Source organism: Melanerpes formicivorus, unplaced genomic scaffold (genome assembly GCF_026170545.1).
Source record: "Melanerpes formicivorus ecotype bairdi unplaced genomic scaffold, bMelFor1.0.p_v2 SCAF_54, whole genome shotgun sequence".
Lineage (NCBI taxonomy): Eukaryota > Metazoa > Chordata > Aves > Piciformes > Picidae > Melanerpes > Melanerpes formicivorus.
Genome location: NW_027142406.1, coordinates 583,253 through 608,480, shown reverse-complemented (window position 1 = coordinate 608,480; position 25,228 = coordinate 583,253). Strand labels below are relative to the sequence as shown.

General features: G+C 42.6%; 2 protein-coding genes across 6 annotated transcripts in view; one reads left to right on the top strand and one right to left on the bottom strand.

The window, feature by feature from the left end:
* The window catches only part of KMT2E (lysine methyltransferase 2E (inactive)), a 60,366-nt gene extending 55,684 nt beyond the window's left edge, over window positions 1-4,682 (top strand). The window contains 6 exon segments of the mRNA XM_068160888.1: window positions 993-1,081; window positions 1,183-1,302; window positions 1,456-1,547; window positions 2,326-2,904; window positions 2,906-3,414; window positions 3,416-4,682. Of these exon segments, the coding sequence (XP_068016989.1) occupies window positions 993-1,081; window positions 1,183-1,302; window positions 1,456-1,547; window positions 2,326-2,904; window positions 2,906-3,414; window positions 3,416-3,845 (1,819 nt within the window). The 3' untranslated portion in view covers window positions 3,846-4,682.
* Window positions 4,683-6,574: 1,892 nt separating this feature from the next.
* SRPK2 (SRSF protein kinase 2) overlaps window positions 6,575-25,228 on the bottom strand; it is a 152,113-nt gene continuing 133,459 nt past the window's right edge. For 3 of the 5 annotated variants that reach the window (XM_068160889.1, XM_068160891.1, XM_068160890.1), the window contains 6 exons: window positions 21,561-21,661; window positions 21,353-21,460; window positions 14,291-14,360; window positions 13,503-13,595; window positions 12,972-13,064; window positions 6,575-8,238 (listed from right to left, as the gene is read on the bottom strand). In XM_068160889.1, coding sequence (XP_068016990.1) covers window positions 8,054-8,238; window positions 12,972-13,064; window positions 13,503-13,595; window positions 14,291-14,360; window positions 21,353-21,460; window positions 21,561-21,661 — 650 coding nt within the window. In that variant the 3' untranslated portion in view covers window positions 6,575-8,053. The remainder of the gene's footprint in view (window positions 8,239-12,971; window positions 13,065-13,502; window positions 13,596-14,290; window positions 14,361-21,352; window positions 21,461-21,560; window positions 21,662-25,228) is intronic. The other 2 variants (XM_068160893.1, XM_068160892.1) reach the window with 2 other exon arrangements.

Genomic DNA, 25,228 nt, shown 5'->3' with positions numbered 1-25,228 from the left:
TTTGGTAGCCTTAAGGTAGATTGTCATTTCTGGTGATGCTGTCTCCAAAATGTTACCAAGCACAAGATAAATCCTGCAGCTATTCTTTATGCTGTGGTGAAGACCTAGCAGTGTTGGGGATGAATATGGGCTGAGGAGTTGAATATCCTTCTGCTCAGATGCTCCAGCTATTTCAGAATAGGCGTTTGTAGAGCCTATTGAAGGGAGCCTTCAAAGAAGTTTCACTGAAAAAGAGCCTGTAAGTTCACTATGCAGAAACTAGTGCACTACCTTTTAAACAAAATATGGCAACAGGTTAAAGGGAGAAGAATTTCTCTGTGAATTTTTGCACTAATCCTGGAGACAGCAACAAAATTGATTTTAGTACAACAGTATTGCAGAGTAATGCTGCACCTGCTTACCTGAAGGAACTTTTTTTTGTACAGTGCTGTCTTTTCTTGATTGGGTTGTGATTATCAGATGTAATTGATTATGCAAGAGAAAATATGACTGTCATTTTATACCCACTATCTGGCAAGTCAAATGTAGAAATTTAAAAGGGTAGTAGTAGTTGTGAAGTATTTACAACTATGGATCCACTATTACAGAGTAAAATCTTAGGAAGACTGCTTGCAGCTTTGGAAGAAGCAGTTTTCTCCAAATAAGAATATGAAGCCATACCTGTGACTTTTGTTTTTCTTTTTATGAGTAGTTTCTACTTTTTCAGCTGTTCAGAAAAGAAAAAACCCAGATACACAGATGTTATTTCCTCATTAGGAATTGTCAGCTCTTGTAATATAATGAGGTTGCAGGAAATTGGTGTATTTAAAGTGGGAGAAACTGATACAAAATACTTAACAATCACATTCCTTATGTGCAACCAGTTATTTGGCTCATACATGCAGTCAACACCATAAATTTTCTCTGACCTAGTATTTTTGCAAGAATATTGTCCTGTTTCAGGTCTGTGGAAGTACATCCTCTTAAACTGAACATGTCCTGCTCTCTTCCAGGACTGCATCAACCTCTGTGGAACAAGTGAGAGAACGAAGTTACCAGAGAGCTTTACTTCTCAGTGATCATAGGAAAGACAAGGACAGTGGTGAGTTGATTTATCATGTTGAAGATAGATCAATCACACCAGTCCCCCCATGGTAATCTGAAGTCATTCTAATAATATGTTTGGGTCTGCTTCATCTGTAGGGGGAGAATTACCTTGTAGCCCATGCTCACCGTCTCATGTTCAGTCTCCACCTTCATCTCATTCAAATCTCATTTCCCAGTTGCAGCTTAAGGGCCCTTCTTTCACTGAATTTATGGAAGGTCAGTAAGCAGATGACCTTGTATGATAGTTGACATAATGAATAGTCTCTTAAAACAATTTTAATAGCTCTTTTAAAGTCACATTTGCAAAGACTGCTAAGCATAAGACTAGATTTTCCCACTTCTACCATTATCTCTGCTTTGTTTCTGTAGAACCTGATACTGAAAATCCAGAGCCTACTTCTGAATGTCCATCCCCAGATGTTTCACAAAGGACGTGTAAAAGCCCATCAAAAGCAAGCAAGGTAATGGACAGGGCGTGCAGGCGCGTGTGTGGTGTAGGACATCCATATGAGTGTGTACACACATCTCTGATTTACCTTACAGAATGTTCATCTGTCTGTGCAATACAGGTAACACAGGTAAACATGTAAAGAGATTTGTGTTGGATCATGCACACCAAAAAAAGTCGATTTCTTTTCTGTTCTTTCAGTAGCTGTAGATGTTTTTGTATGATTTTGCCTTCCGTAGGCACAGAAGAGGTTTTACTTACATGTCACTGCAGTTCTGCAGGGTCAGAACTGACAGTAATAAATGTGATTTACATACCTTGTACCTTAGCAGGACTTTCCTCTTGCCATGTCAGGGTTTAGCACCAATGAGGAGAAAGATGTTGAGCAGTATTAATTGAAAGTAATTCAGGTTGTGTTGTTTGGTCTGCCTGCTTGAACCATGCCAATTTTAAAATGTTGAATCACTGTGAAAGTGGCATTTTGTTAAGTGGTCTTGTCTGCAGTGATTTTCTTCAGACTGAGAAATCTAAAACATGAACCAGGAACAGACTCTCATTTTGACCTGACGGGTCCTGTTTCTGTTATTACTTCAAAATACACTTTCCGGTTTTGAGGAACGGATGAGACAGTTGCTAAGCTTGCTATTGTTGCCGGTTTTCTTACACCAAATACCTATCCTGTGCCTCAACACTTCTTTTTCCCCATCGGGAGAAAACCCCGAGACATTGTTCTTGTTCTAATGCATGTGTAGTTCACTGCTTTGCACCGAATTACTTCCTTTTCATTCCAGCCCTCTTCACCGAGTCCTGGAGTTTCAACGCAGTCCCTTGGGAAAACACCCACAAAACCAGATTTGCACTGGGAAGCTGCAGCTAACGCACCTGAGGCTGAATGTGTGAAACATCCAAAGTCTGAGCTGCAACAAAAACAGCCAACAAACAATGTTCAAGCACTTTCAAAAAATCATCAGTCTCAGCCACATCTGCGCAGTTCTGCTGAGCAACTTTCACATTCACAGAAGTTGCCTTCTGCACCTTTGAAGCTGCATTGCCCCCCTTCACCTCATGTGGAAAATCCTCCCAAGTCCTCCACCCCTCACGCACCTGTGCAGCATGGATACCTTTCACCAAAGCCTCACTCGCAGCAGTTGGGATCTCCATACAGACCTCATCACCCACAGTCACCTCAAGTTGGAACGCCCCAGAGGGAAACACATAGGAACTTTTATCCAGCAGCACCAACCCTTCAGCCAAGTAATCAGCAGCAGGCTAGCGGACCCCTGTTCACTCAGCCAACTTCAGGACAATCTTCGTCTTCTTACAGCCAGTTTAACCAACAAAATTTGAACAGCAATGCACCACCTCCCCCACCCCCCCCCACCCCCTTCTTCTCCTTACTATCAAAACCAGCAACCCTCTGGAAACTTTCAGAGTTACAGTCAGTTGAAGGGCAGCATACCCCAACAGACTGTGTTTTCATCTGGACCAAATCAATCGCTTTCTAGCACTGCGGGTCAGCAAAGTGTGCCAGGGCACCATGTAACTGCAGGGCATTTTTTGCCATCTCAGAACCCTAGTATTCATCACCAAGCATCAGCATCTGCTGCTGCTCCTCCTCCTCCTCCTCCACCACCTGCTCCAGGGCCTCACCTTGTACAGCAGCAAAGTACTCATCAGCAGCACTCTGTAGCACACGTCGTTGGTCCAGTTCATGCTGTGGCAGTAGCTCCTGGATCACACATTCATTCTCAAGCTGCTGGTCACCATTTGCCACCACCGCCTCCACCACCAGGTCCTCTCCCCCACCACCAACCGCCCCATCCTTCCGCTGGACACCAAGGTTTGCAAGCACAACACCAGCATGTTGTAAACTCTGCACCTCCCCCCCCCTCCGCCCCCACCCTCCAATGTCATCAGCTCGGGGCATCACCCTGCATCGGCACAAGGGTTGCACCACCCCTCTCACCAAGGGCCACCCCATTTTCCTTCAAACGCTCACACAAGCGTTTCCTCTTACTCCTCACAAGCCCCACATCACACAACGCTAGGACCTGGACCTCAACATCAGCCTGCTGGAACAGGACCTCATTGCCCACTCCCTGGTCAGGGTCCTCACATTCAACCTCAAGGACCAAACAGTATCACAACACCCACAGCTTCAGGGTTCTGCCCTCACCCTGGCTCTGTCACCTTGCCCCACGGAGTGCAGGGGCCACAGCAGGCCTCACCAGTGCCCGGACAGATCCCGATTCACAGAGCACAGGTGCCACCCAGTTTTCAGAACAACTACCATGGTTCAGGGTGGCATTAAAACAGACCCCTCTAACCCTAAACATTTTTAAAATGTTGTGTAATATAAACTATGTATATTTCATATGTACCTGTTGAAGGTACTTTTTAAAGCTTGTACATGATACTTTGTATAAAAGCAGACACCAGTGCTCTTTCATCGTATTCCTTCCGTTTTTATTTAAACAAAAAACCCTGAAAACGTGCTGTTAAGCCAGTATTAGGTATTTGCTTTTACTTTGTAACTGAACATTCCAGCTGTTTCTTGTTTTTCAGGTTTGTTTTTTTTTTCTGGCAGTAGGTTTGATGCTGCATAACCTTTAAAACTTTATCGTTGCAGTTAAATTCATTTAGTGAATGTTTTCTATATTTTATACATATGTAATTAAATAAGTACGCAGGCGATGTGATGGCACTAACTTTTTTTCCCCCCCCCCCCCTCCTGTATTTTCTTCTGTCAGCAATCCTTTGTGTGCATAGAGATAGAAAACGATGCAATACAAATTTTTATAGTTTTGGTGTGGACATGGCTTTTGTTTCATCAGTTATTTGCAGAACTTGTAATTTAATGTATAGACTGTTTCTAATGTTTGGAGTACTGTAAATACTGTATTTCTTTTGCGTGTACAATTGCTTCACCTCCCTCCATTTGATATAGTATTGTATATAAGTCTCTTTTGCAAAAAAAAAAAAAAAAAGCTAAAAAAAAACCAACACCACAAAAAAAAAAAAGTGTGATCTTTGTGAAAGTAGTACAGTATATGATTTATTTTATTTTTTTTTTTAATATACTGTCACATTGCAGCACTGGTTGGGCATTTTAATTCATGTTAATAAATCACAGTTATGTCAGTTTTAACTACTTGTCCTGAAAGGGTGCTATGTCTTCAGGGAAGTGCCCTGAGGGGCTGTTCCCTTCTCCGCAGGTCCCAGGGGTGGGTTTACTGCTGTAGCACAGACAGGTGTGGAAGGAGGGAGGTTTATTTCTTCTCCTCATTCTAGAAGTAGGGAAAAAAACTGTTCTGAGAAGAGCAGGCTCTGGTGTCAATTACTGACTGGTGAAGGAGCATGCAGCAGCGCGCTGCACAGAGGCTGCTGCACCAGCACCGCTGCTCTAACGCTGCTGTGTGACCTCAGTTACAGTTCACAGAATCAGCTGTACCCTGGACTATGTTCCTGTTCTCCTCCAGTGGATCTGCAGGTCTGCTGTTGGTGCAGACTGAGACTGCCACTCAGGAGGAAGTTAAGGAGAGCTGGGCGAGTGGTGCTCAAATGGGGTATGGGTTGTTTTATCCATCTGTCTGTCCGTGTGTACGTACATCTATACACACACAGATACACTCTCTGGCAGTCATTTATTTTTTTTAAAAGGAAGTAATTTATTCCTGCTGTTCAACAGTAGCAGCAAAGATAGTGGTCTTGCACTTTATCAGGTGCAGAGTTACTCCATAACTGGTCATTACCTTTTCAGCAGTGATTACTCTGAATTCTGCTCACCTAACAGGACTATGCTTGATGACTCCAGCCCTGAATCAGAGAAGCAAACCTGAAATGGGATGTGATGTGAAGTGGCTGTTTCTACTTACTGAAAAAAAGTGGCAATTCTTTTCTACATGTAGAAAATAATTTGGGCATTTTTAAATGGTAATTTTTCCCCTCTAATTATTAAAAAGAATAAACTACAGTAAAAATAGCACACTAGAAATACTTTCTGAATGACTCCTGCCTGTGCAAAGCACATGCTCTACAGAATGCATGAGATTTTATACTAGCATGAAGTAGAATAAGATGGACTTACTGCATTTAGAGGACTTTTACAACTTTACTAATTGTATGATTAGGCCATCAGTAGCAGTAAAAAACCCATCCCACTCTTAGTCAGATCTGCTCAGGTACTGATCTTGGGAAACACCTGGATCACCTGTAGCCCACTGTTCAGCTCTCATCCTGAGATCCCCTTTTGTTCTCCTATGCAGCAGGTCCTCACATCAGCTCAGATAATAAATACGTGCTGCACATGGTGAGCTCTTGGAACAGAACAAGGAGCTGATGCGCTGTACTACACATGGTCCTTAAGTTCTGCAGTATTCTCATGGGCCAAGCAGAGGGCAGAGATAGCACATGGTTACTTTGTATTTCAGCTGGCAGGGCATTCAAGTGCTAGTATATTCATGGATTGAGGCTTCTGATTAGTTGCAGCAACTACAGCCTACCACGGGCTAGGCCAGGTAAGAAGCTGAACGTAATTTTTACCTGTAGCTCTGGAGTCTGCTGTGCCACTGTCTTCACCAGCGTTGTCCATGTAGCAGTTCCAGCATGAAGCACTCAGGGTGTGGAGGGTGAGGACGTGCAGTCCTGAAACCCAGCTGCTGGTGGTGGCCTCAGCATGTGGACACAAGTTTCTGACTGATGCATGTGTCCCCCACTCTGTGGTGGCTTTGCAGCTTCTTTTTGGAGGAGTGGCTGCACCAGCCTCTTGGGAATGGGGTCATCATTGGCTTTCTCAGAGTAGTTAAACACTGGGTAGGAAACATTCTTGTTCAGTTTTATCATGTTTCACGTAGCAACCACTGCCACACCACCCCTGGTGCCACGTTACTCTTCAGGATGCTCTGATGTACACCCGGTGACATATTTTACAATTACAGAAAGCTGCTTTTTACTTTGTCCTGCATAAACCAGCTCCCACCCCTCCACCCCACCAGACCAGGAGTCAGGGCTAGCAAAGATTCCAATGACCAGCACACTGTCTGAAAAAACAAAACACTTTAATTAGACAACTGCAAGCACCTCAAACAACTGGTTATTGTTACAGCATGGGGCTATCTTCTCACAATCTAGTTATTGCAAAGGCATGTGAATAAATTTCATATAGACAAAGTCAAGGAAAAAAAAAAGTGGCACCGTAGTTACACGAAGATCAGAAATAAGCTTACATTCATCCCACTGACTTCTAGAAGAGGCCCAAACACACCTCTGTACTGTACATTCTACAATGTGTATTGCCTATGAGCTTCATCCTATGCAGCTTGCTTTTTATTTTCCTAGGAAACACCTAATTGCTGCGTGCAACTTACAACAGGTAATCGTCTGCCTAGTAATGGGAAAGAATAAAGCTTAGTGCAATTTGTTTTAGAAACATGTAAAGCTATGAATGGAATGAGCATGATCCATCCTTGCATCACTGCACCCACTGCACAGTAAAGATTTGCAGCTCTATCCTTCCTTAACTGGTGCCAAGCACACTTGTGTGAAAGATCAGCAATTCTACACAGAGGGTGGTTCTCATGCTCAACTTTAAATTGTTTTTTTCCTCTTATTGTATAGTACAACTGAGAGTGCTTATAAAAAGGCAACACCATATGGTACCATGTCTTCACTATCACATCGTAAGGGAAATTGCTATTTGTTTCTTTTCTTAAAAGCACTTAAAATAGGCAAAAGTTCTGAAAGGGAATGCTAAATGTTAATGCATACTTTATTAGAAAGAAGTCTAGCCTTCCTTTAAAGTGCCGTTTTGGGGAATGAAATCCTGTAAACCAGAGCCACTTTGTTTAAAATCCAATGAACAGGAACTGCTGCAGAGTAGAAAGTTTGCGCAATTCCTTAAAGCAGTTTTAAGTCCACTACATGCAATTGATTTGCTATAAAGCTCTCTAAAACTTAAGTCGCTTTTACTCTGAAATTGAGTCCCCAGTCCCATATTGAAATGGCAATAAACATTTACAGGTGCATTTACATACACTATAGTACAGGAGTGACATCCCTTTGCCAGAAGAGAAAAATGGTACAGTTCCTCACCATAACTCAGTTCTGACTCCATAAATTTCTTACACTTGTAAATTATATAATATGCATCAGGTAAAATATTTTATTTTTTTTTCTTCTCATAAATAGTTACAAAACTTGCCAAAACACATAGGGGTAGGTTTCCTTTGTTCAAAAATCTGACAGCTGAATGCCACACAACACAAGAAACAATGCTTAAAAGACACAGTAAAGAAAGTGGGTGAGTAAACTACTTGCTGAAGACAAAAAGAAAGACTACCCTTCCCCAAGAACACAGTGCACAAAAGCAAAATGTCAAACAGTACCTCAAGCAAAATAAAGGTCTGAGAGGATTGAAGCCAGCTCACGTGTGATCCTGCTAAAGAATTTGTGACAGTCACCGTTTAGGTCCGATGCACTGGGAAGTGGTCGCTGGCTTTTTTGTACGGCTGGGAGATTCTGCTAAGAATTCAGCCATGGATGCCTGAGGCATTCTCCAGCTGAAGCACGTTTCTCTGGGACCATTTCTAGCATGGGGATCAGGAAATCTGTAAACTGTGCAGCATCTTCATGAGGCCAACCATACTTCTCCACAAGCACATCAAAAAGACTCCAAGGTTTCAGCTTGGTAATGTGTCGGAGCTCTCCTGCAAACAGAAATATTACTGGCATTAGGAAAATGCCTCTCTACCCCCATCAGTGACCAACCCGTTTTTGGTTTTTCTCCCACTCTGCATTCACAGCACCTTGACAAGGCTGAGAATTGTTAGGAAGGGCAGCACATGGCAAGCTTGCTTGAGGTCACCAAAGAGTTACAAGTCCAATGTCAAACCCAAGAAATCATTCCTACGGCAAGCTGTATGTTTCACCTGGACTCCACTCCAGCACCAGTTCTAATTTTTCCTGCTGTCTTCATTCTGCTTCCTGCACACAAAGGACTGGCTCGCTCACACACCAGCTCACAATGTGAACAAAGGATACCACGGGCCAAAACCCCCAAACTTTGTAAAAACTGCTCCAATCTTAAGGTGGAGATTGTGGCATTTGCCAGCAGGGAGCAGTGACTCCTCCCATACCGAGCCAAGCACACCACCATCTCCCAGGCCAATGTCCCCAAGTCACACTTTGGCTGAATCCTTCCTGAGAAGGAAGGACCTGCTGCTGCCAACATCTCCTTCAACCAACCACCAACCCAAGTGGTGGCAGCAGCTGCAGGATTTGGCCAACTTGGCAATGTGTTTCAGACCAAAACTAATGAAAGAGACTAGAACTCTTCTGCCACTCAAACCAGCAATTCGGGTCTACCTACAGGGTATCTCACATGATGGCTAAGAAAGACTCTTCTGGCTGCCGTCTCCCCACTTTCCAGGCATACATCTGAGCCACACAGTTTCCACACCTCAGAGACCCCAGCAGAGACTGCAATGTCCTCTGCACTGCTGATGAAGGTGGTAATTTCTCAGCCAGTTCTGGAAGGTAAACATGACTCGCCCATAGCTTCATGAGCACACTATGCCATCTAATACAGGGGGCACACAGAGTGAAGTGGTTTGGCAACCTGATTTGTTGTCTCTGTTCGTATTTGTTGCCCATAAATTGCCATCAGATGTCAGCTCACAGGTCTGAGTTTCTGTACATCTCTCTGGATCCAGAACTTCCAGGGCAGAAGACGACTAATCTCTTCATGAGCATCTGAATGATATTAATGGATTAAAAGTGTCCCACGCCCAGCAGAACAGGTTCCTGCTACCTCAGGCCACAGCAGGACCTTCTCAGCAGGGTGCTACACTTGAAAAAAAGCAGCTTTCCAGGTGCTATCACAGAGACCCCAAAAGAGAGGCTGTGCAAATTGTTGATCAGTTGCAAGAGAAAGAGAAGACTCCTGCTGGTAATGCAGAGTAAGATGTGCTGCCCACAGCTGCTCCTTTCCCAGCTCGCAGGGTAGGAGGGGTGCTGAGACAGAGCACAATGAGAGCAGAGCTTTGTACATTTACAGCACGGCTTGCCACACCAGTACCCGCAAGTCAAACCAACAAAGGCTCTGCTTTAGGCCCACACCGTCCCAGGTCTGCAGGTACAGAACGGACAGCACATCTCAGAGCAGTGCCTTCATTCCAGGCTCATTCTCAGCCTTTTAAAAACATTGTGTAACTCTGAAATTTAACTGCTGAAAACTCAGATAGGTTTCCAAAGTGTTTATCGGTGATGACTAAGAACAGGTGGCAAACTATCTAGTGAGAGATCTTCTGAACAAAGGAATGTTAAAGTCAGGTGGAAATTGCTAATGAAATTTCTGAAGGACCTGTGGGGTGGGAGATGCTATTTAAAGCATTCTCTGCTGACTGCAATAAGGAAACGCAGAGCCAGTCTATGAAATCTGTCAAAGACAAATGTAAGACGTGTCACCAGGCAAGAGAAGGCTCGGTTATCAAACAGTAGAAATGAGAGGAAACGAAGGACTGAGGAAGCAGCAGTGGGGTACAATCTCCTACTATGTCATGAGGATGATCAGAGGGCTGGAGCGCCTCTCCTATGAAGGCAGAAAGAGTTGGGGCTGTTCAGTCTGGAGAAGAGAAGGCTCTGAGGACATCTTATTGTGGCCTTCCAGTATCTGAAGGGAGCTACAAGAAAGCTGGGGAGGGACTTTTTAGGGTGTCTGGTAACAATAGGACTAAGGGGAATGAAACAGAAATGAGTAGATTCAGATTGGATGTTAGGAAGAAATTCTTCACCGTGAGGGTGGTGAGACACCGGAATAGGTTGCCCAAGGAGGCGGTAAAAGCCTCATCCCTGGAGGTTTTTAAGGCCAGGCTGGATGTGGCTCTGAGCAACCTGATCTAATGTGGGGTGTCCCTGTCCATGGCAGGGGGAGTGGAACTAGATGATCCTTGAGGTCCCTTTCAACCCTGACAATTCTGAGACTCTATGATTCTATGTTGAGAGCATGCTTGTGAGAACTAACGCAAGAACTGCTGGTGAGGCCCCATGGTACAGTAGATGGAAGTGAGGGATGTGGAAGAGTGCTCTGTCCTCCCCTTCCACAATGCTAAACAAGCAGCAATGCCTGGAGAAGGCTCCAGGGAGACCTTATGAAGTCTTTCAGTACTTAAAGGGGGCCTAGAAGAAAGATGGGAACAGTCTATTTTTGCAGGGCCTAGTGTGATAAGAGTGATGGTTTTAAACTTAAAGAGGGGAGATATTAAGGATGACTTTTTTTTCACAATGAGGGTGATGGAACATGAACAGGTCGCCCAGAGAGGTGGTAGATGCCCCATCTCTGGAAAAATTTAAGGTCAGAGCTGAGTGACCTGATCTAGCGGGGCATGTCCCTGCTTGTTGAGGGGTTTGGGGACTAGATGACCTCTCGAGGACCCTTCCAACCCAGTATATTCTATGATTCTGTGTCCCTATTAACTGCAGGGGGGTGGACTAGATGACCTTTAAAGGTACTTTCCAACTTAAAACACTCTATGATTCCTTGATAAAACTTCAGTGAGCAAAGCCAGTACCCAGCCCAGATCTTGCACAGGCTTAACTCAAAAGGAGATGGGGCTATCAAATACCAGAAGAAAAAAAGGAGCTATGATCTAGGGAAGAAAAACAAAAGGGTTTAAGTTTTAGTTCCACAACATATTAATCATTTTTACAAATAGCATGAAGGTAATGGAGAAGAGGACTCTGGAGTTGTTACTGGGCTCAGTCGAGGTGGGACCCTATAAAAACTGTGACCATTTTTGTTACTGTGCCTAAGAAACAACTTAAAACTGCTTTTCCTTTTCTCAATGCACCCTCTTATTTGAGTATCACTAACTTCAGGCAGTTCCTGGGAAGAGGGAACTCAATCCTGTAAACTCAGTGACACCTTCCCTTTTGTGCCTGTGAATTCAGCAGAACCACTGAAATGTTTAAAGCTCCACACAGAGACTGAACTTGTTTATAGACAGGAACAACACCCAAATCGTGATTTCTTGATTTTCACCCAAGGCTGATGTTACAAAACAGGAGCCTGCAATTAGATTTCTAGGTCCAGCTTTACACCGCAGTGTGCAATTTCTGGAAGAGCCTCAGGTCTGTACGCTGCATGTCCTCTCATCTCAAACGCTCAGGCCACAAGCAGGTAGGTAGTACAAAGTGCAGTGGTTTCCCGGCCAACTCTGAAGCCTCTCGTTCCCTGCCAGCCCATCACACCGAGTGCCTCACGGGGGCACAAGAGAGGTGGCCAGGCCAAAGGCAAAGGGGATCTGCTGCCCAATCTAATGAAAAAACAATCTCAAATAAGCGAGCAGGAAAACCACCACCTCTTTTTATTCCACAAAGCATTCCTGATTTCCTGAGACTGCTGTGATCTGAAAATGCACCTTAAGCCTGCATTTGAGACCCTTTTCAGTAAAATGGGTGGGATTTAGTCTCCTTAAGCCTCCACAGCACACCCGCACCACTGACACTATGTGTGGTGGGCAAACCAAGGTTTTTTAAGTGCTTAAATGCCACCCAGAGCCATGAGCCACAGCAGATGCTGTGCCTCTGAGGAATGTCACTGAAGTTTCAGGTCCGGGAGGACAACAGCAACACTTTTCAGTGAAAGATGCTCCTGACACACCCTGTCCCTTGATACAACACAGTGCTGTCTTGTACATGGAGGGGTCAAGAAAACCCCACTTTGAAGCATCATCACTTCCCTCACATGTCTTAAGGAGCAGCCTGAGCCAAGGCAACCTACAAGAACTGTAAGGCCCAGTGCACTTGCTCAGGTTAGTTACTTTCATGTGGCAATGGACAAGGGCTTTCATCTTAGGGGGTGGAGCCACACATTGGTACAGCACCAAACACAGCCAAGTCATTGCTTATGGCTGTGGCACTTGGCTATTTCAGTAGTTGGGAACACCACAAAGCAGCTTTCATCACTGTGTCACTGAGCCACCTTTCCTGCATTCTGTCTTCAGGGAGCTTATCAGTGTGAGGACTGACTGCATGCAGCTGTGTGCCCACTGCCCATCTATTCCCTTCCCATCTGCATTATCCCCTATCAGTAGCATATGCGAGACACTATATATGATCAAGAGTAGCCAAGAGATGATTTTCCATCACGTTGCAAACCGCACCACTTTGATTCCTTACACTTACACAGACACTGGACAATAGATTCACACAGACGCTTCTGAATATCCACACTGTTAAGTCCATGCCAAAATGAATTTTAAATGAAGTAGTGAACACTGCAAATCGTGGCTTTTCTCAGTAAGCCAAGTTTACACCCAAGTTCTTCTTTTGTAACAGGGTTCCATTTAAATGGCTCTATTTCTTCAGTACCCATAAATTAACAGACTCTCCTTTGGGATAGCATTAGGCTTTTAAATTAGTGTTGCAGAAATACCGTTACCTTTTTTGGTGAAAAACTCCTTGGAATATTTCCCCAACATAGCGTATTTTCGAGGGATTTTTCCCAGCAGTTCAATGATCAATGCTATGTGGTCTGCATTGGAGAACATTGCCAGCAAAACAGAAACATACAACAGTTTAATCAGTACATTGCATGCACACACTAACACCGGCCTGGTACAGACAGAAATAGATTGATCCTGGTGGGGGGCGCAAAAAGGGCAGGTGCACACTGCACATTGGCTGATTTGGAAAGATGCTTTCAGCAAAACTCTCTTCTCAAAGCAACATCTGAGTATCAGCTGCCAGAAACAAGTTTTGCTGTGTTATTGGAAAGGTACCAATAGTTATTTTCCAGAATATTTGGCTAAGAAAACAAATTGTCAGGTAATTCCTGTGTATTTTGTGTCTCAAAAATAGTTTTTTGCTGTGTGATTTCAGGAAATGCTTCTCAGTGGGACATGCTACAACCAGTAACAGCAATTCCACTTCTGTCTGCATCATGGCACCTTTCAAAAAGAAGAGGTACTACCTCTGCGATTGAAGAATTCCCGAGAATATTTTCCAGATAGAGCAAAGTGCCTTGGGATATTGCCTAGCAGCTCTATGATGTGTGCTATATGGTCTATGAGGGAGAGAAAAAAAGGATACGGGAGTGGAAGGGACAGGGAAAGGATGGGATAAAAAAGAAGAGGAAAGAAACTGGAATTAGTAAAAAATCAGATATAGTTTTAAATCAACGTTTGCAGCAAATCCATGCAGAGGTTTCCGGGATCAGCAGAGCTCTGGCATCATTAGTAGCATTTAGAACAAGGAATGATGCCCACATTACCACTGCAAAGTGTATTTACAAGCAAACAAGCATGAAAATGGACAGATACACAGATGGAAGCAGGAGTTAATTCTGATTTAAAAATAAAACATAAATAAAATTAGTAATTGCCTCACTGAACTAAAAATACACAATGTAAACATTATTCCAGTGCCACTCTTATCAAGAGGAAAAGATTATACAGTTCAAATTCATAAAGTTTCTTTCCTAAACTAAAAAGCTGTTATTCTCAGTCAGGTTTCCACACATATGCAATCTTACAGGAAGGGCAGTTTAATTCCTTCAGGCAGGTGTTAAGTAGGTGCATATCTGCAGAAGGGAGTTTTTGCCCACCCACTGCTAGTGGTGGAACTTAAAACTAAAAAGAAAAAAATTGTATTTATATTCTGAAAACAACCATGTATGAACAGTTCACTCAAATACAAAACCTCACTGAAAATTTAAGGAGTGTGAAAATACCTAGAAGCTAGCACTCAAAAGATTCATACCTTCATCTCTGGAATAGTCTTCACCGGAGTGTGGCTCAAACAAATAATCTCCCGTTGCTAGCTCAAAAGCCTACAACACAACAGACACACTTATGGGCATTTCAGAAACTATGTTCTTCATCTCAAGATGCCAGCAAAACATCACAACTACCTCATAACCTAGAGGGAATTAACAGCCACATCTCAATGCCTACAACTTCATCTGAGACTGGGAAGAGGCAACTTACCTGGGGGCTGGTAAGAGAGCTTCACGCCCACGCCCAAGCACACCCTGTCAGCTCCAGAGGCTCAAGTTTGGCAGTAGACAGCACAGCCAGATCCCAGGCACTTCTGCCCACTCAAGCCAGGATGAACGGAGGAGATGGATGAGGGTCGTGCGACTGCAGTCCCCCCACCCAGCAATCCCTGGGGCTCCACTGGCTGACCAGGGAGTATTTCGGTTGTGGTGTGACATCCAGCACCAGTCCTTGGTGGTGGGAGGCAGCAAATGGCCTCCATCTGAACAGATGGGCACAGGGTGTGTGAGGAGGGCATCGGTGTAAGGTGACGTTAAACATGGTTTTACATGCTTAGGTGCTGTCTGCTGATCATGTTGAACACATTAAGCCAAGGAAGCTGAGAAAGGGGCACTTCTCTATATTTTTAACAAAGAGCTGCACCTGTGTCTGAATGCTAATTATCTGTCAGGCAGTATGTCTGGGATTGAGACAAAGTCAGAATAAAAAAACATAAATCTATTTGAAACTGTAATTAATTACTTGAAATTAGTAAGCAGGGTGAGCTTACCGGATGCTTCTTAAGTCTTAAGCCTCCATGGGATGCTAACCCTGTGTTAGGGCAGGACAAAAGTGAGTTTCTCTTGAGGGTGTAATGCCTATTAAAAGCTGCAAAAGGCTGAGATAACCATGAAAGCCCATACTTGTGTGCAAACATGGGTTCATCTGTCTTAATTGGTTAAACTATTCTCTTTCTGCTCTGTATTGCCAATTGCCCAAGCAGCCACAGGATTTTAATTCTTTTCCAGGTGGCTGAAACCTCAAACTCCACCTCCAAGACCAGGGAAAATATCCAATCCACAAAAGAATTCCAAAGACCAGATGGAACTTCATGGCACAGTTCTAGGAAGGGATTTCACTCCATTAGTGTTTACTACAAAGCATTTGTCTCCTGAAAACACACTTTTCTGTTCCAATTCATAACCTGGACTTGTTAAATCACCTGTAAATTTAGCCTATTTATGGGAACTTGGCATTTGCAAGCTTTGAACTGCAGAGCTATCCAAGTGGGTTACAGCCAGAATAGTTCATTGCCATCGCACAGAGGAGCCAAGAAAGCAATAATGACCCTTGCTGGTATTTCTGTAGCTCCTATGAAGTCACTAATGAACAGTCACTCACCTTTTTCTTGTTCTACCCTAAGCTTTGACAATTTTCATTTTACAGCTTACCAAAAAAAATAGTAATATATAGCTGAAGGACTTCATGTATAAGCAAGTACTTAAACTGAAGAAAGATCAGGGAGTACCTCCAAGATGTTAGTGGACTAAGCAGAGGGTGCAGGAGAGGCTAAGGGGGTTGTGTTTGTTCATGCTGAAGCAAGGCAGAAGAGGGGATTTAATTGCAGCACTCCACTGCCTGAAAGGCAGTAACAAAGCAGGATACAGACTTCCCAAGGAAAGGACAGAGAACAGACATAAGCAGCTAGACAAGAAATTCTAACCATACTTGAGGAAAAAAGTTCTTCACTGAGACTGGCTGAACACTGAGACAGGCTGCCCAGTGGCAATGCCATTCTGACAGAAATGTATCCCCCAGCTGCACAAGGCTCTGAGTAACTTCATCTTGACATTAAACCTGGTTCGAGCAGGAGGCGGGCTACCAGAGATGTCTTTCAACCTAAATGTGCCTATGATTCCTATGATGCCACAAATACAGATGAACCATATTTACTTACTTTGACTGCAATCATTTATAAAAACTAGCTTCTTGACATAAGCTCTGACTTTGAAATGCCATAATCTTTCTCACTTAATGCTGACATTTACCTCACCATAAATCAGTGGTTTAATTATTATATGGAGGTAACAAATGTGTTACAGCACGTTCAACATATGGCATGAAAGCCGAAGACAATCATCCATCCATACTGACTGCATTGGCAACTGCTACTTCCCACTTTGTGAAGGTTACTGCAGAAAAACAGTCTAGACTGCTTTTCTCCATCTGCAGATGGAGAACCTTTCATATAAATGGTCACACAGCTGCTTTTGTAGGCTCTGCAGAGGCTATGATTCCTTTCCTGTCATGTGATTCTATAGGAACCTACCACAAAGCTGTTGGCATCACTACCATGTATTATGGATCCATGCCTAATCACACAGTTGGAAATAGCTACATTTTCATTGTGTGACAGCTGTGTACTCAATCTGGTGACTGAAAATGGATGCATGCCTAGGGAAAGCTGTCTGGGAGATGACTGGAAGAACAATTCACTTGGACTGCATTAGCCTCTCTAAATTTCTCTTACAAAGCCCCAGCTGAAAAAGGACAATGAGCTACAGGCCAAAATTATTATTCTGACAGATGAGATCCAGCACTTAGCCTGAGTTTCTCTGCACCAGATGAAATGAAGAGCTGTGAATGAGAAGACTGTAATTGCTTTAAAAATAGGCTTAATTTTAAGAATATTGTTCCACAGGTAACTGGGAGCATGGGAAGAAGAACAAAAGGCATTTTGAGCTATACCTGCCAGCAGACAGTTTGTTCTCCCATGGACATTTCCTTCTGAAGAGCCAAGCAATGGGTGGATTATAAAAATCATTTTGCATGGTTAGTGTGTGGTGAGAAAGGCCACATCTACAGAACACAGACATGCACAGGATGCTTGAAAAGGAAACAGGTTTCTATAATTTGCTGTGTCCTGATCTTGGATTCATGTACCTACTGAGTGGTTGCTTTGGAAAGTCATTTTCTTTGGAAAATAATTTAAAGTATTTCAGATTGTCCACCCACCACCTTCAAAAAGGGTGTAAAGTGATTAGTAACAGCATGCTGTACTGTATCAGCCTACTGTAATATGTGCATAGTGACTTGAAGTTCTCTTAAGCAGATTTTTTTATTTTTCTTTTTTTTCTCAGAATGCTGCTTTTGTGCAGACTGAGGCTTCTCATCACACCCTGGGTATGTGCCACTCATGCATACTAACACACGGATACTCATGATCCCATGGAGATATTATCATTTTCCCCCCACTTACAACACAGGAAGAGTAGATAAGGGCAGATACTTCTCCAGCCCATGCTAGAGGACACCATGCAAAGTAGTAAATCAGGGATGGAACTACAAACACTTAGGTATAGGTAAGTGTTAATTCTGCCAAGAGGGAGGTGCAGAATGAGCATTGTAAGTTACTATAATCTGCTCATTCTTCATTCTGTTCCCCTGAGTTCTCTCACATGAACAGACATACTCATAATAAAACCCACCCCTCTAAGCTTACTGGTCTTGTAGTAGCATCTCCTTCATTTTGAAAGCTGTTTGCCTTCTCCCTCTCACCCCCATCTTTTGGATTCTCCTTGGGTAGATAACCAGGAAGTATGATTCTATGTCTGACTCCCTGCCAATCTACGGCTATGACCTATTTGCTATTTCTTATAATATGAAGAAATATTTCAGGCATCACCGCCAAAGCCACCTCAGGTAAGTGTTAGAAACAGCCTTGTTACTGTCCTACTCTTTTGACGTAGTCATCTCCTCCCTGCAGTGCAAACAAGACTGTACATAATGAACAACAGAAGTCAGCTGATGAGACTCATCATTCCAGGTGCCTTTTTTGTCTCCAATACAAAGAGCATGAACAGAGAGAAACAGTGGAATCATGGTGCTTCCAGTCATTTCCAAGAGCAATACACAGGGATGCCCTCTGCCAGTACTCACTCCCTTATCTTGCCAGGATTTCTTGGCAGCAGCAGTGGAGGACTGTGTTCCATGGGTTTTGAGATTTAGGAAGTGCTAAATCATGCAGTGCCTGACCAGTTTCTGCTCCACAGAAAACAACCCTCTCAGTACTGCAAACACAGACATTCAGCCTGACGATTAAGGGTGGTTTCGGTTCTGTCAAAGGCACTGCTGGCTCTGAATTAGTCCTTTTTGTGTGTGTGCGTGTGTGAAAATGAGAGATGTACCTCCCTGCTGGCAGAATTAAAATAGGGAACAGAATTTTCTAGAATTCAGTAAATGTGGAGAGAGATTTCCAGTGTCTAGCATTCCATGAGCACAGCTGAGTATCCCACTTAAACAGCCAGATTGTTAAAAGAAAGGGCCCTGTGCAATTTCCTTAGACCAACCTATAAATGACTGGCAAATGACAGCAATCAGCCAGTCTGGAGGGGAAAAAATATAGCCTACCTTACACTTGGGTGCATTCTTTGCTGAGCCCAGAACAAGCCAACAATTCTGTGGTAGTCCAGAAAAGCCCAGTGACATCTAAGTTCTTTCATTAGCTTCCGAGCACATCATGCATGCACTGATGACCAGCATCCAAAGATACTCATCGTCCTCTTTTCAGCCCTGTTTTTTGTTGTTGATGTTCTGTTGGGGATTTTTTTCCCCCCTCTCCATCTCCTTAAAGACTCTGAGATTCAGATGACCTGAGCAGAGGACTGGTACTAAAGACACTTGCTCTCACCCTTTAAATCTGATCTGAAGAGGTTTGAGGTGCAAGAACCAGACCATGCCAAATAATTTAAAATGAGAAGTTTCAGTTCACAGGCAGCTGGCTTGCTATGCTACTTATTCACTCACATAACAACAAAAGAAACAACTAGACCCAAATCTTGTGACAAGGAATACAAACTTGAGGAACCAAGTGGGACCTACAATGGCATTAAAACACTTCAGTACTTCACAGGTGGCTACTTTTAGGGATTGCAGAGAATCAGATCGTAATTTCCAAGGATAGCCTAAATAAATCAATTGGGAGTCTGTATTTCCGACATTAGGCATTTTTTCCCTGGCTGTTTATCTGTTACAAGTCCTGTGCAGAAAGAGCTGCTAAGGTCTTCAAGGCAAGCCCTACCTCAGAGCTGTTTTCCATGTGATACAGGATGAGCATCTCTGACCCATTTTCTCAGCCACATAGGAAAGCAGATCTGGAGGCGTTTAGAAACACTGAATTTTTGGGGTGATCTTGAGAGACTGATGACAGCTGAGCTCAATAATCATATGTCAGTGCTGTGAGATTATAAAACTTCTACAGCATTTCTTAAAGGGGGGAAAAACAAACTTGTGGCAGAAGCCTGAATCGCAGTGTTTTTGCCTCAAACACTTAACCATCTTTGCATCTTACACAACAAAAAGCAGAAATATAATTTCCTCAGTAAAATACTGACGTTTTGTAAATAACTGTGAATCTGAACTAAGATATCCCTAGTGGCACACATGCTTCTCATTTTTAAGGTTTTGTGTTTGCTTTGGTTTTGGTGGTTTTATTTGTGTGGGTCTCTTTTGTTCGAGGGGTGGGGAGGGAGGTTGTTTGGTTGGGGTTGTTGTTTTGGTTTGTGTGTTTTTTCCTGGACTTTGAGAAAGAACTCACATGAAGAAAGCAGTAATCTTTATATAACAGAAAATAATTAAAATACAAGATGCTAGACAACCCCAAATACTGTAAAAGTACTCTATTTCCTAAGTGTGATATTGCTGTTAAGTATCCCCCTTTCTTTAAAAGCAAGCCCTTTACATGTGGGTTTATAAGCTTCAACACTGTATATAAAATCAGCAGAGGATAGGTAAAATGTTAAAGGAAGACAAATACAGGGTATTCAGTAATATAAAAAGGTATCAAGTTCAACAGAGATTTACAAAGTATGAGGTAAAAGGAACAAAAAGTCTCTGCAGTAATTTTGTAGTTACTTAGGAGAGGCCAATGACACCCTGACTTGTATCAGGAACGGTGTAGCCAGCAGGAGCAGGGAGGTCATTCTGCCCCTGTACTCAGTACTGGTTAAGCCATGCCTTGAGGACTGTGTCCAGTTCTGGGCCACTCAGTTTAGGAAAGATGTTGAGCTGCTGGAACGTGTCCAGAGAAGGGCAACAAAGCTGGGGAGGGACCTCAAGCACAAGCCCTATGAAGGGAGGCTGACAGAGCTGGGGTTGCTTAGCCTGGACAAGAAGAGGCTCAGGGGAGACCTTATTGCTCTCTACAACTATCTAAGGGGAGGTTGGTCTCTTCTCCCAGGCAACCACCAACAGAACAAGAGGACACAGTCTCAAGCTGCACCAGGGGAGGTTTAGGCTGGATGTTAGGAAGAAGCTCTTCATTCACAGAAGGAGTGACTGGCCATTGGAATGGGCTGCCTGGAGAGGTGGTGGAGACGATGCATGTAGCATATTTGTCTTCAAGGAGATATTACAAAAAGACTAAGTGCTACAGAAAGCTGAATAATTTAAAGTTTTTACTTTTTATATGCTTTTAACTTATTTTAACATCTGTAATTTTGGGTTTACTGTATGTTAAAACTAATTCCACAGAATATTACCAAGTATTTTACTAACCAATTCCTTCTCTTCAAAGGTTAGAACCTAAAGCTGTTATTTGTAAGTAGAATTTAATGAATGTTTTCACTGCACTTGACAAGCATTTGAAATATTTGACCATTTTTCTGGTTTACCCAGGAAAAAGGAATGGAAAACACAGCAAAGAGCTGCACAGATTTTGAAGATGGGAAGAAAACACATTACTGTTTCTACACGGTGTCATTTAAAATATGTATCTCTATACACCTAGATATATAAATAAGTATTTCCCTCCAAACTTGCAGGCTTTTGACTACAATTTTAAAATGCATCAAATGAAAATTAGAAATGTTCTCAAAAATACTTCCTTTTGATCAGAATTCTTAAGAAACTGAAATAAAGAGGAGAAATTATCAGTAGCTATGACGTAATTTATGATAACGTCTGCGTGTCAAAATGTCAGAATCATCCTCATCAGGTTTCCTTATCAGAAAAGGCAACTGGTTTTAGGAGGTTTATTCTTGTAAAATACACATGGTATTGCTCTTACCATACACGCTGTACTCCAGATATCAGCAGGTGTACTGTAACCTGCTCCTATTAAAACCTCTATGGATCTATATTGTCTTGTCTGGATGTCTTCTGTGAAGTGTTTATGCTACAATAGAAAGAAGCAGATTAATGGGCGAAAAAAATAACAACAAAAAGATTAATTCTAAATAGCGAAGGGTAAATAGCTGAAATGATGTTACACTTACCACCCAGCAAGCATTCCCCAGGTCAGCAATTTTAACTCTAATTTTATCTGCATTTCTTGGGTCCAGGGGATTCACCAGTAAGTCAGCAGCACGAGTTTTTGCTAACACAAGCAAAATGCAGACCAGTTAGTATTTTGAGCACACTCTTCATGATTTCTAAGCACTTTTGCCTTTATCCAGTTTTTTGATGCACTGAAGGCATCAAAAAACATTTGCTGAATGTTAGGAGAAACATAAATAGGATTTCTTACCTTGGTTTCTCAATACCCTTACACATTTCAAGTGTAATGTAAGTGTAATTTGTGTGTGTTCTTAAACTGCCAAATGACTGTTATTAGAATAGCCAGAAAAGCTTCTAAGAAAAAGTAGCACCTATGTTTACAAAATCAGACTCAGACAGAAAATGTTGAAACTCAACTCCAAGAGCTCCACATGAAAGATATATTCTTGGGACAGTTTAGTTGAGAAAATAAATTCTGCACTTCCATTCCTGACTAAAGTAAATAAAATATTTCTGTTTTTTTCCCCCTTTTTTAAACATCTGTCCAAAGGGCAGGAGGACTCATACTTTTAAAAAGCCACCAATATAAAGCACAAAAGTAAAATCCACTGAGAGAATAAGGTTGAAATCCAACACTTAAGAGACAGCAACTAGAAAGTTTAATATTGAAGTCTTCCCGTACAAGCTTGCTGTGTAGTACTTCTGTACAGGAAAAGAGCACTAAAATTATAGAGGAAAAAATAGCACCATATAAAAACAGTGAACAGCCTGCAATTCTTTTACCTATACTCTAAATCACATAACGTCTGGGTTGGAAGGGGCCTCCAAAGGTCATCTAGACCAAACCACTCTGCAGTAAGCAGGGGCATCCTTAACTAGATCAGGTTGCCCAGAGCCCTGTTGAGCCTCACTTTGAGTATCTCCAGGGATGGGGACACAACCACCTTCTTGGGCAATCTATTCCTGTGTTGCACTACCCTCATGGTGCAGAATTTGCTCTTAACATCCAATCTAAATCCATTCTTAGCTCTAGTTTGAAGCCATTGCCGCTCATCCTATCACTGCAGGCCTTTGGAAACAGTCTCTCTCCATCCTTCTTGTAGGCCCCTTTCAGGTACTGGAAGGCTGCTATTAGGTCTCTCCAGAGCCTTCTTTTCTGCAGGCTGAACACCCCCAACTTCCTCAGCCTGTCCTCATAGCAGAGGTGCTCCAGCCCCCCGATCATTTTCAGGACCCTCCCCTGGACCCACTCCATCAGGTCCATATCCTTCCTGTATTGAGAGCTCCAGATTTGGACGCAGTACTTCAGGTGAGGTCTCACCAGAGCAAAGTGGCAGAATCACCTCAGTTGATCTTAGTATCTTAATCTGTTTTAATACTGTTTAACCAGACATTATTATTGATGCCATCAGTATTACTAATGTGAAGCTTGCTTCCCTGCACCCCCCCACCCCCACCCCTTTTCTGCAGAAGTGAGCTATGGCTGAATTTAACATCTTTCTCCTTTCTTTGCACAAAACATCTGTAAATTGCTCCTGATGAAATAACACCAAGGATAAATAGAGTAGGTTTGTTTCCACAGCTTTGGACAGAAGGTGCTCCCATGATGGCTTTACTCTCTGGAAGCATAAGGATTTTACACATCAATCCAGGTAAACAGAAAGAGGCTTTCTGCCTATGTACTGCCAGTAGCACAAATTATGAGGCTACCAGGCATCTAGGAACCTCCTGTACATTGTTTAAGGGATTGGAGACTGTAAGGAGATAGACTTATTTGCCTGGATCTTGAACATTTTCCAGAAACACAACCCTTCTCAGTTGTTTTTTATTTCATATTTCTTGCTTATCTTCAGATAACCTCAGCCATCAGACTCTGTAACAAAAAAGTGTGTGATTTGCTCTTCTAAAGTCTTTATCCATGAAATATACCCTCCTTTAATTTTCAATACATCTCTATTCAAATTTAGTAACTTCATCTGGGAAAATGTTGATGCAGGCTTGGTGATCTATGCTCTCTCATTTTCTTCTACCCACTTACAGATTTGGTCTCTCAGTATTTTCTTTATTAAGCCTGAAACCCATATAATTTTTCATTTAGCCACTGGCACTATAAATAAAACCTACACATAATACTCAGAGCTATCTAATGGCAAAAATCAAGCTCTTTGCAGTGAAATCAAGATTTCACCCTCCACATCTTCAATGAGCAGTTCTGATAGCCAGAATTTAAATGTCCAAACCCAGTCTGAATACAGAAATTCATAATGAATTGAGCATCAGCAACAAGCCTTATGATGACAAAGACTTTTGTCTTGCTGAGTTTTAATAACAGGTCAAAGAGGGACTGTTTGGAACAGAAAAGAACTATCAATGAATGAAAAAATAAAGCACATTACACAATTTTTAAATATGACTGAGAAGATACAACAAGAACTAACAGCTAGAAGCTGCAAAAAGACAAATCCAAACTTGCTACAATTCTTCTGAAACAATTCTGAGTACTGGCCAGTGGAGCACACTTTGACCATGCTAGATTTTATATACTTTAATTTGTCCCAACCAGAGCAGTGATCTTTTTGAGAAGCATGTTTCAAAGCAAGCATAAATGTTACTGGCCTTAATAGACAGGGGCAATGGCTATAAACTACAGCACAGGAGGTTCCACCTCAACATGAGGAGGAACTTCTTCACTGTGAGGGTCCCAGAGCACTGGAACAGGCTCCCCAAAGAGGTTGTGGAGTCTCCTTCTCTAGGGACTTTCAAGACCCATTTGGATGCATTCCTGTGCAACCTGTGCTAGATTCTATGGTCCTGCTCCGGCAGGGAATTTGGACTCGATCTCTGGAGGTTCCTTGCAACCCCTAATATCCTGTGATCCTGTGAATTCAGGTTATATAATCTCATGATCCCCTGCTCTTAAACTATGGGAATAATGCTTCCCTGCCACTATAAACTTATTTTTCTCTTTCCCATTTGCACTGACCCGTCAATATTACTTTTAAAAATGTAATACAAATACATTACCAGATAAAAGATTTACATCAACCCAAATTGAAAGTCAATTTTCCCCTCTTGCCTCTATTTCTAAAAGCTATTCAAAACCTACATGTTTGCTTTTTCATGAAAACTGGTACTTTAAAACCCCAAAATTCACCAGAATACTTTAGAACCAAACTAACTTAAGAGTCTCCTCTTTATTTTTAGATACCTGTTCTGCCTTTTTGACAGAAAACATGACTGGAATGTGGCCATGGCTGGTGGTGTCCTTTTCAGGAAAGACGGGTCAACAACACGCGGTGGTGGAGTTGCTCTTTATTGTGAAGGAGCAACTAGAATGTATTGAGTTCTGTCTGGGGTGGATGAGGCGCAAGTTGAGAGTTTGTGGGTACAAATCAAGAGGCAGGCTAGCATGACTGACACTGTTATGGGTGTTTATTACAGACCACCTGATCAGGATGAGGAAGTTGATGAGGCCTTCTCCAGGCAGCTGACAGCAGCCTCATGCTCACAGGCCTGGGTTCTCATGGCGAATTTTAACTACTCAGATATTGGCTGGAAGGACTACTCAGGTAGCCATCCACAGTCCAGAAGGTTCCAGTGCATTGGTCACAACTTCTTGATGCAAGTGGTGGATAAGCCATCTAGGAGAGGAGCACTTCTGGGCCTG